The sequence below is a fragment of the Athalia rosae genome, chromosome 4, assembly GCF_917208135.1.
Source record: "Athalia rosae chromosome 4, iyAthRosa1.1, whole genome shotgun sequence".
Classification (NCBI taxonomy): Eukaryota; Metazoa; Arthropoda; class Insecta; order Hymenoptera; family Athaliidae; genus Athalia; species Athalia rosae.
The window spans coordinates 17,004,551-17,017,456 of record NC_064029.1 but is presented as its reverse complement, the minus strand read 5'-3'; the positions used below and the strand labels follow the sequence as shown (position 1 = coordinate 17,017,456).

The 12,906-nt window shown below is 36.4% G+C and overlaps 5 protein-coding genes across 8 annotated transcripts; 3 read left to right on the top strand and 2 right to left on the bottom strand.

Moving 5' to 3' along the window:
* The first annotated feature begins 14 nt into the window (after nt 1–14).
* LOC105693758 (protein claret segregational) lies at nt 15–3,844 on the top strand. Its single transcript, XM_012413884.2, has 6 exons — nt 15–72; nt 233–569; nt 859–1,868; nt 1,985–2,282; nt 2,366–2,640; nt 2,716–3,844. The coding sequence occupies exons 3-6, from the start codon at nt 859–861 to the stop codon at nt 3,134–3,136; spliced, it is 2,004 nt and encodes a 667-aa protein (XP_012269307.2). The 5' UTR covers nt 15–72; nt 233–569; the 3' UTR covers nt 3,137–3,844.
* Nucleotides 3,845–3,876: 32 nt separating this feature from the next.
* LOC105693749 lies at nt 3,877–7,096 on the bottom strand. 2 transcript variants are annotated; one of them, XM_012413947.3, is made up of 4 exons: nt 5,409–7,096; nt 5,153–5,344; nt 4,806–5,040; nt 3,877–4,725 (listed from the first exon to the last, which is right to left on the bottom strand). In XM_012413947.3, exons 1-4 carry the CDS (start codon nt 5,557–5,559, stop codon nt 3,969–3,971), a joined length of 1,335 nt encoding a protein of 444 aa, XP_012269370.3. In that variant the 5' UTR covers nt 5,560–7,096; the 3' UTR covers nt 3,877–3,968. The 2 variants fall into 2 exon arrangements, with proteins under 2 accessions (XP_012269370.3, XP_012269297.3); XM_012413874.3 differs by having other exon boundaries at nt 4,806–5,028.
* LOC105693790 (myosin-16-like) lies at nt 5,838–8,886 on the top strand. Its single transcript, XM_048654310.1, has 9 exons — nt 5,838–5,960; nt 6,058–6,153; nt 6,261–6,498; nt 6,841–6,971; nt 7,078–7,345; nt 7,486–7,576; nt 7,701–7,914; nt 8,010–8,237; nt 8,337–8,886. Exons 1-9 carry the CDS (start codon nt 5,838–5,840, stop codon nt 8,745–8,747), a joined length of 1,800 nt encoding a protein of 599 aa, XP_048510267.1. The 3' UTR covers nt 8,748–8,886.
* A 152-nt stretch (nt 8,887–9,038) lies between these two features.
* Nucleotides 9,039–9,907, bottom strand: LOC105693793 (COA8 family protein CG14806, mitochondrial). Its single transcript, XM_012413946.3, has 3 exons — nt 9,767–9,907; nt 9,445–9,669; nt 9,039–9,341 (listed from the first exon to the last, which is right to left on the bottom strand). The coding sequence occupies exons 1-3, from the start codon at nt 9,833–9,835 to the stop codon at nt 9,138–9,140; spliced, it is 498 nt and encodes a 165-aa protein (XP_012269369.1). The 5' UTR covers nt 9,836–9,907; the 3' UTR covers nt 9,039–9,137.
* A 299-nt stretch (nt 9,908–10,206) lies between these two features.
* LOC105693792 (solute carrier family 25 member 35-like) lies at nt 10,207–12,904 on the top strand. Of its 3 annotated transcripts, none has more exons than XM_048653525.1 (4): nt 10,207–10,374; nt 11,579–12,266; nt 12,355–12,469; nt 12,556–12,904. In XM_048653525.1, exons 1-4 carry the CDS (start codon nt 10,340–10,342, stop codon nt 12,756–12,758), a joined length of 1,041 nt encoding a protein of 346 aa, XP_048509482.1. In that variant the 5' UTR covers nt 10,207–10,339; the 3' UTR covers nt 12,759–12,904. The 3 variants fall into 3 exon arrangements, with proteins under 3 accessions (XP_048509482.1, XP_048509483.1, XP_048509481.1); XM_048653526.1 differs by lacking the exon at nt 10,207–10,374 and having other exon boundaries at nt 10,516–11,960; nt 12,048–12,266; XM_048653524.1 differs by lacking the exon at nt 10,207–10,374 and having other exon boundaries at nt 10,516–12,266.
* Nucleotides 12,905–12,906: the final 2 nt, after the last annotated feature.

The following is a 12,906-nucleotide window of genomic DNA, read 5'->3' as shown; positions in this document are numbered from 1 at the left end:
ATATATGAAACTTTTCAGTAGAACGGTATACGCATGTCAGGTAAAAGCACTATCATACACCACTAATTTTGGGTAAGTTTGAATGAAATAAATCTTAATTAACATCAAACGATCTCTGGTTTCAATCATACAGTTACAAATGAATTGTTTTAATTCAGAGCAGTAAATAGTTTTTTATTAAACACACGTCACAGAGCTTTCAAAGCTCAACCTAAACATCGTCTTGTTTCAGATTACTGCAAAGTTCTCCGATTGGAGGATAAACCAAAGCTTGTCTGACTATTGGTGGACACAGATCTTGACAAATGATCACAATTTTAAATAGTAACCGACTTTTCATAGCGTTTTTCTCCGTTTCCTGTGTTGCTGAAGTCCGTTTACAACGTAAAGTTTTCTGTGAGAATCATTCAATAGTTAACTAGGAGCGCAAGGTTTTCAGTTTTCGAGATATTATAATTTTGAAACAATCTACTTCGATGAAAGAATAGATAAGTTATGAAGAATTAACAGTAGCTTGTGAGTTAGCTGCTGCAGCTGCTGTATCTTATTCGGATATTTCACTCACTAAGGTCTGTTATATTTTTTATTTGGTCATGATGTTAAAGCATAAGAACATCAGGTTTTCTAGATTGGAAGTCATAAACATTCGTGTCATTTTATTTACGTTGCTTGCAAAACACTGGTTTACAATTTCATAGCCCAGTGAGAGCAGAATAACGGAAATACCTTTATCTTCACTATACATATGATATAAAGGAAGCCTCTATTCAGTGCTAGTAATGCATCGCACAACTCTTCACAAAACCAGCATGTTTTGGTTTCTTTGAATGACACAATCTTGAACTGGGGCACTTTCAGATGGAATCACGACTGCCAAAGCCCAAATTTACTCTGAAGAAGGCAATCAGCGCTTCTAATGTGAATTCAGCATCAGGCACTAATGGCAATAAAATTGAAACAGACAAAGCTCTTAAAAGAGTCATATCAACTAACGGCAGCAATGCTGCAGATAACTTGAAAAAAGCTCAAAGTACAATGAGTGTGGTGTCAAAATCCACAGAAGAACCACTGCCCCCGCGACGGCCTCTACCAGTAGTACGGGCTAAGACACTTGCTACAATAACAAGAAATGTAAATACAACAAAAGCAGGAATTAAACGACCTGGAACATTATCGCAGACTGTTGAAAATAAACGACCTAATATTAAAACAGTATCACAAGCTCCTGTCAATACTAGAATATTGAGAAATGCTGCAGTTACAGTTTCAAGCAATGCAGCGACTTCAAAAGTGGTATCCAAACAAAAACCCAAATGGGATTTGAAGGGGCGCTTAGAACAGACTAGCAGTGAATTAGCCACTACTAAAGAGAGGATCAATTCAATTATTGAAAAAAATACCCAGCTACAATCAGAAATTGATATTTTAAAGGAAAGTGAAGCAAATAACAGAGAAAAAGCAGAAAAATTTGAAACTTTGTGCTCGAATTTGAAATTGGAAGTTGTGGTATTGCAGAATAAAAACACAACATTGCAAAATAATTGGGAGAGTCTTAGCAAGGAACATGAGAGTTTGGAAGATGCTTTGTCAAAGACAAAAGTAGACTTGCACAGTTATCAGGAAAAATGTAAAAAACAGGAAGTCGAACTTCACGAAAGAACTGAAAAGCTTGAAACCCTTGAGTTAAAAAATAAATCTTATAAAGAAACATTAACAGAACTGAATAAATTGAATGCAGATCTACAAAACATGGTGCATACAATGGATAAGGACCGAAGGCACCTCCATAATTGTATTCAGGAATTGAAGGGAAATATTCGAGTTTTTTGCCGGGTTAGGCCAAGGATTGACAAAGAATCATGTAAAGGGTAAGTAGAGGCTGTCTCATTAATGCAGAAGATCCAAGCTGATTTTGCTATTCGATACACAGCAATTGAAGTATAGGAAATTGAGATATGTTTGTGACCCCGATTTTCTTTGATAGATTATGCTCAATTGCATTTCCTGATGAATGTACCATAGAAGTGGGAAGATCAGAAATTGCAGAGGCATCGACCTGTGGTGGACGACCTCGTCTAACTAAACAGGAGTTTTCTTTTGATAAAGTTTTCCCCCCGAATGTTGGTCAAGCAGCTATATTCGAAGAGCTTGCTTTATTGGTACAATCTGCACTCGAGGGATACAATGTCTGCGTGTTTGCTTATGGCCAAACGGGCTCTGGAAAAACGTACACAATGGAAGGTGGCCCAGGAGAAGGAGATGCAGGGATGATACCAAGAACCGTAAATATTAAGTTTTGCAACTGACGCCGCTATTTGTTTTTGTCATCATGCTCGATTCTAAAGCTTGTTTTTATCTTCTGCAGGTGAAACACATTTTTGAAGAAAAAAGGCAATTTGAATTACTTGGATGGGAGTATCGAATCGAAGCTAGTTTTCTCGAAATATATAATGAACATATTGTGGATCTTCTCGATTCCTATCAAAAAACGCATGAAATTCGTATGACAGATTCCAAAGGGACCGATATTTACGTCAGTAATCTACGTGTAGAGGAGATATGCACTCCTCAGGAGTTGGAAAATTGTCTGAAAACAGCTCAGAGAAATAGAGCAGTTGCCGCAACACAGTCAAATGAAAGGTTTGTACGATCAACTAGAAAATATGTTTTGCGAAGTAATATACACCTCTTTTTACTCTGTTTACTTTTCACCAGGTCATCGAGGTCCCACTCTGTAGCAAGAATAAAACTGATAGGAACCCATAAAACACGAAACGAGGTATGTACGGGTACCTTGAATTTAGTTGATTTAGCTGGATCTGAAAAGCTGCGTCATGACGAAGTAGCAAGAACAACTGAAACTAAAAACATTAATAAATCGTTAGCAAATTTGGGCAATGTCATTTTGGCTCTTCTCAAAAAACAAGATCACGTACCATACAGAAACTCAAAACTAACTCATTTGTTAATGCCATCCCTAGGTGGCAATTCAAAGACATTGATGTTATTGAATATTTCACCTCTAGATGAATGTTACAACGAAACATTAAACTCTCTTAGGTTTGCTAGCAACGTTAACAGTTGCAAAACTGGTAACATCAAACGCACACGAGCCACGCTTACCGTTGCTACTTAGTACAATGTTTCATCCTTTTTAAACACTAACACTTTTAAAAACTTGAATGCATATGTATATATTTAATCTATCATAGAGTGTAATGGAGCTATAGGCCCTATTTCTGGTAGAAAAAATGATAACTGAACAGTTAGATCTCCCATTCTCTACTGTGTTTATAATTTTGGCGAGCACGGGCTCCTTTGGAATAAATTCTCGCGCCGCAATATTGTGAATACTCAATTTGCTACTCAAAAAGTCTACATTGATTCATCATGATCATATTTTCGAAAGACTGACTCGCGACCCACACATTCATTCATTTCTACTGAAGGTGAAGCATGTTATTTTACGTAATGTTATAAGGTATTCACAATCGCTTCTGGCATAAGCGACTTGTAAAAAATCTTTAAAATTTAAGTGGTTGATATCACGTATAATTCTACATTAGCGACTTTACACTCAGTACAGTACAAAGCCTTGTTTCATCATATCCTGAACTCTTGAATGAAGTCACCAGCTAGACTTTGGAACATGAATGTCAGAAAAAGACTCAATTTACGAAACCCAGTGTTTCGATGAAACTCTCATTCTGGATTTCAACTTTTGATGTATAATTTGTCCGTACTTCAAACCGAATTGATGTATTGTTGAACAAAAATCTTACAACGTATACCTACTTGAACGGACGTCGGTTGGCTGGAAAATAAAGTATTTTATTACAATGGAGTCAAGCGTATTGTTATTTAGAAAATACCTAAAACATTTAAAAATTTTATTCGAAAAATAGAGAATAAAGTAAACATAGCAAAAGACGCTACGAAACTTTATAATGCGTGACATGAATCTCAGTCTATGTGTTTATTCCCGAAGGTGTGTTCCCAGCTAAGTTCTCAAGGAACTTTTTAAATGCTGGCGAAGAACTGATAATGCCTTGGCTCTTGCTGACGTTCGTAGTCTTTGATTTTTTCTCGTTAGTACGGTCGATGGCGGAAGTGTTGAATTGGTGCTGATTTTGTACGGTCTCGCCGAAAAATAAGGAGGATGAGGCGGGTCGTACTTTGAACAATCGTTCAAGCTCCGCATCAAAACTATGCAATACTCGGTCAGCTTGATCTGAATTTGGCAGCTCCAACCAGGTCTCGATTTTTTCAGATATAAAACTTGCGCTCTTGTTGAATACCGAGCAAGAGAAACTCGAATGCGTTAAATTTGACTTCAATTCACCATCTTTTGACTCGGATGAGGTGCAACTCAACTTAAAGTTGGGCTTGTTGTAAATCGTTCTATTTCTAACCAGATCTTTAGAAGGATTGCTGTGCTTGCAGCAGATAGTGCTACAGCTGCTACCATCATATATTTCAGATGACCACTTTCTTGTTTTACCTAAAAGGCAACTATCATCTAAGCGCATAAATAAATTATCGTCATCCGACCGGGTCTCTTCTCTGATGTTTGATTTCGATTCGATGTTCGGCATCGTTAAATTTCTCATATCGCCTTGACTAAATACATTTTTTGGTTCTTCCGCTAGTATGCCGGAGTGAGAACTACTGTCCTCAGTATCACTTTGCTCTATCTCCGTGTTTGATAAACTTTTACATAATTTACTGCGGATGGTTATTCAATGTTTAAACATTATCAAATATTTATCATGCGGCTGATCAAATTTCAAATTTTCTCAACGTACTCATAACAGTCTTGTCCGGTAGTTCCCGTCCAAATGTTTCTCGCATGAAAATTCAGGTAAATTAAAATTGTTACGCAAGTCAAGAGTATTAGAACATCTAGAGATGTTATAGATTTGATAGAATTCCCGATACCGCTCCATAGATCTAGGAACCCCCATTTTAGCGTAGCGAGATCGTTCACGATGTCACCTTTGAGTGTAACTTTTTTCACCTTAGTCATATCTGTAAGCCAATCTTCAAACAGGCTTAGTAAAATTAGGGAAGTCATACCACAGAGTAAATGACTGACAAAAATTGGAAGGATACTTTTTCGAAAGATGATAACGTAACGCAAGCCGAGACTTACCCTCTTTTAAAAATGGATTTGGATTGAATATTTCCATCACCCACAGGGCGACCCATAAAGAGATTCCAAAACTTAACAGAACACCCCATTTGATGTACAACTGGCATTGAGTCTGAGATTCATGCGAATTGGTCGATGACTTTGAGTTTACCGAAACCTGTGATGATTTATAAGCTCCCTGGATATCTTGCCCTAATAAGAGAGGATTAATTTTTTTCTTTCAACTACTTCATGGTCAACTTTCTCATGATTTTACCTTTGGTTTGTTTAACTACAATGCCTTGTTCAAACTTTTCTGTTGAGCTGCTCGATGTGAATTCTTCTGAGGTGTCAGATATCAGGCCATCCGACTGGGTACCTTTACTTAGACTGCAACGGCCATTGTTACGGCACTTTATATCCCACATGACGATGATCCATACTCCATTATTTTTTACGCCAGAGCATACTCATTTTTCTTTTACATATTCATTTCTTATTTATATCTGATACTCAGAAACCACCATTACTTACGCATCCTTTGATAGTAAAAAAATTACAAGTCCTCGAGTAATTATATAAAAACAATTAGGCAATAATATGAACCGTAAAATATGGAGCAATAAAAAATCTTTCACTGCAATGTGTTGAGAGAAAATGCAGAATTCTCCTGCATTGGAAATTTCACGAAAAAAAATATGGACAAATGAAAAAATTGAGTCGCAGATTGATGGGTTTGATTACTAATCACTTCAGAGAATTGGATCTTGCATCGGTATGCCCTCAAGCAAATTTGGCAGTTCATCATACAGCAAAGATTCGACGTGCTGTAATTTCGTTCATCATAAATCAACCCAGAAAATTTTGTATATCCTGGAATGAGTATTGGCCCTATCGTCGTAAGACTAAACCGATTAAATCAACAGCTGAAAACGATATCTGCACTAAGGCAAATGAATGATTCATCTCAGATGATTTCTTCTGATTCTGCTCTAGAAAATATTGCTGAACGAGATGTAACGGTAGGTAAACCATGGCAAAATTAACGTAACTTTCTGACCTATGCAATCTCGTATGCAAAGCTCAACGCAAACATACCAGTGATGTCACTGATTTTTTTATCCTACAGAAGAATACTGGCAAAGGACAATTACGTCGAAAGCCATGCAGTATAATCTATACGGAAGCGGCAACAGAAGGGCAGAATGCTTGCAAAAAGGGATGGTCTTGTTGCAGCACCGTGCCAAACACAAAAACAGTTTGTTGTGCCTGCTGCAGTTCGGAAGAAAAGCAACGGCTTCAGCATTCACGAAAATTATGTCACATGAGAAGAACGTGTCTCTGCAAAGATGCTAAATTAAAAGAGTGTAAGCTGTTTCTACATTGGATCGAGCAATAAATATGAAAATATGAATTTATCTTGCGCTAGACATCTGTGAGGTAATTTCACTCTAATATTGATTTTAAATCATACATCGCAATTTCCAAAATTGAAATGATATTACCTGGTTCAAATCGATCCAGTTATATCCAAGAAATGCTAAAATGTTTTTCTTTTTCTCGTGGAACTCCTTACATTTGTCTGGACGTTTACTGATATTCATTTCAATATTGATCAATTGCTCTTGTCTCCCAGAAAAAAATTCGACCCAACATTTAAACTCTTTGAATATAGGTTGTTAATATATTTTTATGCATTCATTCTGTAGCCACAGTAGGTAATGGTTCTGGTACGGAAAAGGGGCCAGAGAAGCAATCTAGAGGATCGTCTGCAGAAAGAGTCCTTGTGAAATCTATGGAATCGGTAACAGACGAACTTGATATAGATAAACTCCAACAGGTTTGCTATGCATCTGCTAAAAGTTATTTATTTGAGTTCACTTTTCATCTGAGTCTATTATAACTACTTGTTGAATAGATTTGATACCTACATCATTCAAATATAGGATCTACAACATGAGAGGACGCTCAGAGCTCAGCTTGCAGAACAAATAAAAAACTTGACGTGTAGCATGCAATGCCTAAAAGCAGACGGAGAACAGCAAGCAGCATGTTTGCGCGATGCATTATCAAAGGCAGAGGAACAAGTTAAACTAGCAGTCAGATCCCAAAATCTTGCTATGGATTTGGCCAAGCAATCTAGAAATCATTCTGACATGATAAAAGCCAGCAAGAGTGATTTAGCAGCCCAAATGACTGTTTTGAAGGTGAAAAGTTATTGGCTAATTTACAAATGTTCAATACCGATTACCCGTTACAACACCTAGATGTTTATTCTCAACTTCTGTTTTAGGAACAAAACGCGAAGCTAGCTCAAGAAGCTGAAAAAAGTGCATCATTGTCTAAACAATTAGGGCAGACAATTTGCGATAATACGAAACTCGCTTGCGAGTGTAAAGATTTGAAATACCAATTGAAAAGTATGTCTGAAACTGAAGCAAAGAAGTAATTCTGACCGAATTTTAAAACTATGATTAAACTAATAGATGCAATCAAATGTTGGAAAAAAACATGGTCACTTTACATTGGGTAACAGTATTACGTATATTAACATTGGGTAAACTTTTAGATTTGCAGATGTTTCCTTGGAGGTGGATAAAATTAAGAACGCAGTTCAGAGGAAAGAAGAAATTTTATATGCTGAGAAAGCCGAATATGAAGAAATGATTGCAGAATTAACAAACGTAGTTAAAATACAAAAGAAACAAATTTGCGATCTGACTGGCATCTGCAATCAGCATCAAATTCAAATGCAACAAAAAGATATGTGCATTTCTGAAAAGGTGCCTTCAAATTCCACTTCACAATGATTCTTTTATTATTATTCTCATACGTTCGCGTATGTATAAGAAAAACTAATAATGGATTTGTTGCTCAGGACGCTCAACAATGTGATCAACAATGTAAACTTAATACAATGGTCTCCAAAGTGAAAGAACTGAAAATGGAATTAGAGAATTCAAAATTTTCACTTGCTCAAGAAACACAGACCTGTAATACTTTGAGAAAGGAATTGATAAATATTAAGGATAACCATCATTGTGAACTAAGAATTAAGGAACAAATGATAGAAGATCAAAGTGACACAATCAAGAGATTAAAAAATGTAAGTTTTTCTTGAATGCATATGGCTATCGTGTATACAATTTTCATTAAACAATGCTATGTCGTGTGAATTTATAATGAAAAAAAAAACAACTTTCAGCTGGTACAACAGAGCGAAAAGATGGCGAAGCATGCTGCACAAGAATTTGAGCAATTGACTGACCAACTGTATTGTGAAAAAGAAACTAACAACTCACTCCTAGCTGCATTAGAAACTGCTGAATCAAAGTTCGCAGATCAGCCTCTAGGGCTGTGTAAAAATTGCGAAGAATTAGGAGCCCAGATGGATTGTTTGGAAGACCAGAAAAGAAAGGCATTGCAGGCTGCCAAATTCGCTGCAGACAAATTTTTTAAAGCAAAAATAGAATTTGAGCACCAACTGCAGGAGGAAAAACAGCAACAGCAGTATCTCAAAATGGCGTTAAAAAAACGAGAGAATGAAATCGATTGCTTGAAGGCAAATTATCAACACAGAAAACAAGTAGATAAAAGAAACCGTTCCATCCATTGATATACTCAGAATTCATTACGTTTGAATAAGGTTTTTGTTCCTGGTGATCTGAAAATTATTAGTGCAAGTATTCACTTTCTATATGGTGTATCGTTACTTGAAATCACTGTAAGCTACCTCTTACATATTCTAGACATAAAAATATCAATAAAAAAACGAATAAACTACATCAGAAATACAAAGTCAAATTCAATTACATCTGTGTTATGAATATGTTTCATAATGTACAGGCCAGTTCATCCAAAATTGTAACCAGGGCAACGTTTTGAAAAATGAGAAATTTAGCTTGAATAGAGATAACAATAGCAATAATTTATTTACATTTATATTACACTGAATCGGGAGGAACTATTGAAATGTGGACGCGGCAGATATTAGGAAAATAGGAAGTTACCTTGTTGATCCAATTCTTGCTAAATTCACCCTTATTTCGAGGAACAAAAGTGTAATGTTTTTCTTGTACCAAGAGATATTGTAGTTCAGATGGGTCTGCCAATGTTCATCCAAAAATTTTTTGTAGAATACAGACATCTCATCCGCAGTCAATGTTGAAACTCCTGCCTGCTTCTGAGTGTCTTGAAACTTCTTACGTTCCTATAGAAAAATCAACCTGGCTACATGGAGTTTGTGATATGGAAATGACTGTTTCTGATACTTGTACAAGCGCCTAAGATTAGGATGCGAGCTACAAACTTACCAATATGAACCTGGCATTGTGTTTTGACCAAAACTCCTGATTCCAAGCTTGGGTAGACACTCTAGTTTCTCGATAAGTTTTTTCTAGTGCAGTTTCGTTGTTAGGAACAGCGAAAACAATCGGCCTCAAGTTTGATACTGGATCTGGAGGCCCTATTGCATCTAATCGATCCTCAGGTGATGGTACCCTCCATGATGGTACTCTTAGGTTATTATGTACTCCTCGCTGTACAAGGAGTTCAATTGCAAACCTCGTACATGATATAGTCTCGCCTTTGAGGAAGAGATATTGAAGAGATAATTGCTCGGTAGAATTTACTCACCTTCAACTCAAGTTCAAAGTGCTTCGATCGAACAGCGAACACCAACAATGCCCGCGTTTTGACAGCCATTATTAAACTTGAATGGTGTCAATTGTTCGTACTATTTCTCGTCTGCTACAGCAGTATGCAGCATTGAAATAAACATGGATTGAGCCAAATACAACCACGTGGTACGCGATATTGCATTAATTTCACTGACTAATAATCACTGAAACATCGCGCGAAATATAATGATTTAATCGTGGTATAGTGATTACCTGTCAAACACGTTAATCTCCTCTAAAATTTTCTATGCATGATAATTACTCACCATGAAACTGTCAGTCGTTGGTCAGGCGATAACCATGCTTCAGGGCAATTCTTTGAAAATGATACGAGACCGACCGTCTTTGAGAATCGTCATTAATCTTTCTGATGTCGTTGCTCAAGGATCACGAGCAGTGTGACATGCCTAGGTGATACCAAGTGATACCAAGACCAAAGTTGAAACAAGTCGAAGGGTAAATTCCCTGTTCTCAGTACTCAAGGTGAACATTTAGTGCATACACGTACCTTCAACACTGCATCACTGAAATGACAGCACCCTCGAAGCCAACGTCAAATAAACTGTAAGCATTCCATTTAATTAATTTTCCTTTTTTGGTCAGTCAAATAATGCATTCCATATAAAAATGTATATTGTTGCTGACATGGGACGCCATGCTCATTGCATTGTTGAAAAGAATAATATTCAAGGCTCGGGGTAACAATCCTCTATTAATAATGGACCGATTAAACCAGGGCTGCTCCAAGAGTTTCCAAAAAATGTGTCAATGTTACATGGCGATGTCATACCCAAATAACCCTATCAAGACTAATTACATAAAAGCTCAAATTGGAATAGTCCTATAACCAGGGACACAGATCTACAATTCATCCAATAGAATTCAAAACTTGATGAGTTTATCATTTATGATCACTCTCAAGATTCTGATTGTTTAACCCAAAGCTTTCAAGATATGAAACGCATGTTATCAAATTAGATGTAGGTGAGTGATAATATATGACTAGGTTCAAGAGATAGGTTCAAGTATTTCATATAAGTATACGTATTTTGGACTGAAATTCGATATACTTTTATCAATGCTGATTGTGAGGGCAGGACTTCTTTCAACAATTTAGTGATAGATGTTATTGGTACAGATACAAATAAAAATTAATTATACTTATTTGATCTTCAATACACAAAATGATTGGCTGCTGTGATTCGCAATTTTCACAACATACAAATGTGTAACGAATGGATAATTGTAGATTTAAGATCGTAATTACCTCAGGGCTTCATTAAAGATTCAGAGTAGCACAAAAAGCTTCTCTAAAATGTTTTTAAAATGAAAATTCATCAAAAAGGTCTGGCTCTTTGACCTTTATGTAAATAAAATTCAGTAGAACTGTGACTGGGCTGAGGCACATTTCCATGTTTGCCTACTACTACGTCTATATAATAATAAAAATGCTTCTAGCTTTACACGAGTAAAAAAATATTTATGCATATGCTCAAAAGTACCACTGGTTCTTTTTTTATTTTTTTGTGAGTGTCGGGTCTAATGAATTTGTTTTCAGTATTTTCACATTATTAATCTCACCGGCAGAGTTTCTATCTTCTGATTGTCAGGGGCCAAAAGCAAGAGCACATAATTGATTTATTTATCAGTACACAGAACTACTAAAAATGAAGCATTATCACATGCTTATAAAGTCACAATTCAAACCATTATTCAAAAGAAAGTCAAGGATCAATTATGAGTTTTCTGGAGTTAATTCACATTATAGGCCAGGGGCAGAGTTTGTGATTGGTGGATTGGCTGCAATGGGCTCTGGTTGTTTTACAAATCCCATTGACGTGGTAAAGATCCGACTACAGCTGCAAGGAGAGTTGGAGGCTCGTGGCTCTTATACAAAACTTTACAAAAACACTATGCACGCAGCATATGTTGTTGCAAAGCATGAAGGAATTTTTGCTCTGCAGGCTGGTTTCATACCCGCGATAGCATTCCAGTTTGTTCTCAATGGCGTCAGACTAGGAGTTTTTAATATTGCAAAAAAACATGAACTCACACTGAATGCTAACGGTCAAACGAGCATTTTAAAAACTGCTTTGATAACTGGCTGTGCTGGTGCAGTGGGATCTATTCTGGGTAGTCCTCTTTACCTGGTAATATGCTACAACATATTTTTCTCAAGTTATTCTGGCTACACTTTTTCTTTCAATATGAAACATATGGATCTACAATTTCTGCAGGTCAAAACGCAACTGCAAGCTCAAGCTGCATCTACAATAGCAGTTGGCCATCAACACCATCACAGTGGCACATGGCCTGCATTTCAGAAGTTATGGAATGAAGGCAAATTTCGCGGTCTTTATCGGGGATGGAACGCAGGGGTCCCCCGACTTTTCATAGGATCTGCAACTCAACTAACAATGTTCAGTCTGATGTTGGACTGGATGAAATATTTCAATGTATGAGATCATTTTGTTACTGCAATTATTCACTGTTCATTATTTTGAATGTTCATTGCTTATTCTTGTTATTACAATTACCTTGCAGGTATGTCCTGAAAATCAAATCCTTGCTACATTTTGGGCTAGTTTTTACGGTGGTACGTGTGTAGCCTTAACTATGCAACCATTTGACGTTGCTGCTACAAGACTGTATAATCAAGGTAAAACTATTTCTCGCATAAGAAAAGTAAGAAATATTTACATTTTACGAAGTTGCTTGTTACCAATTATACATTTATGGTTACAGGAGTAGATGCCAAAGGCAAAGGACTTTTGTATAATGGGGTGATTGATGCATTAATTAAAATAGCCAAGGTAGAGGGAATTTTTGGATTGTACAAAGGTACATTTCCAACGTGGTTGCGGATAGCACCTCACACGGTTTTATGCTTGGTGTTTTATGAAGAAATTGACGGAATATACTCCAAATTGACCAGTGAATCTCAGTGATAAAATATGATTGTTACTTAATTGAATTATAATTTAGATAGTTAATTTTGTTCTTTTTTTTTTTCTTTTAAATGCTCACTATCCAGCGAATGTTGTAAAATGGTGCTGTTAAAGATGGATTAATATATTACTTAATAGTGACTCAATT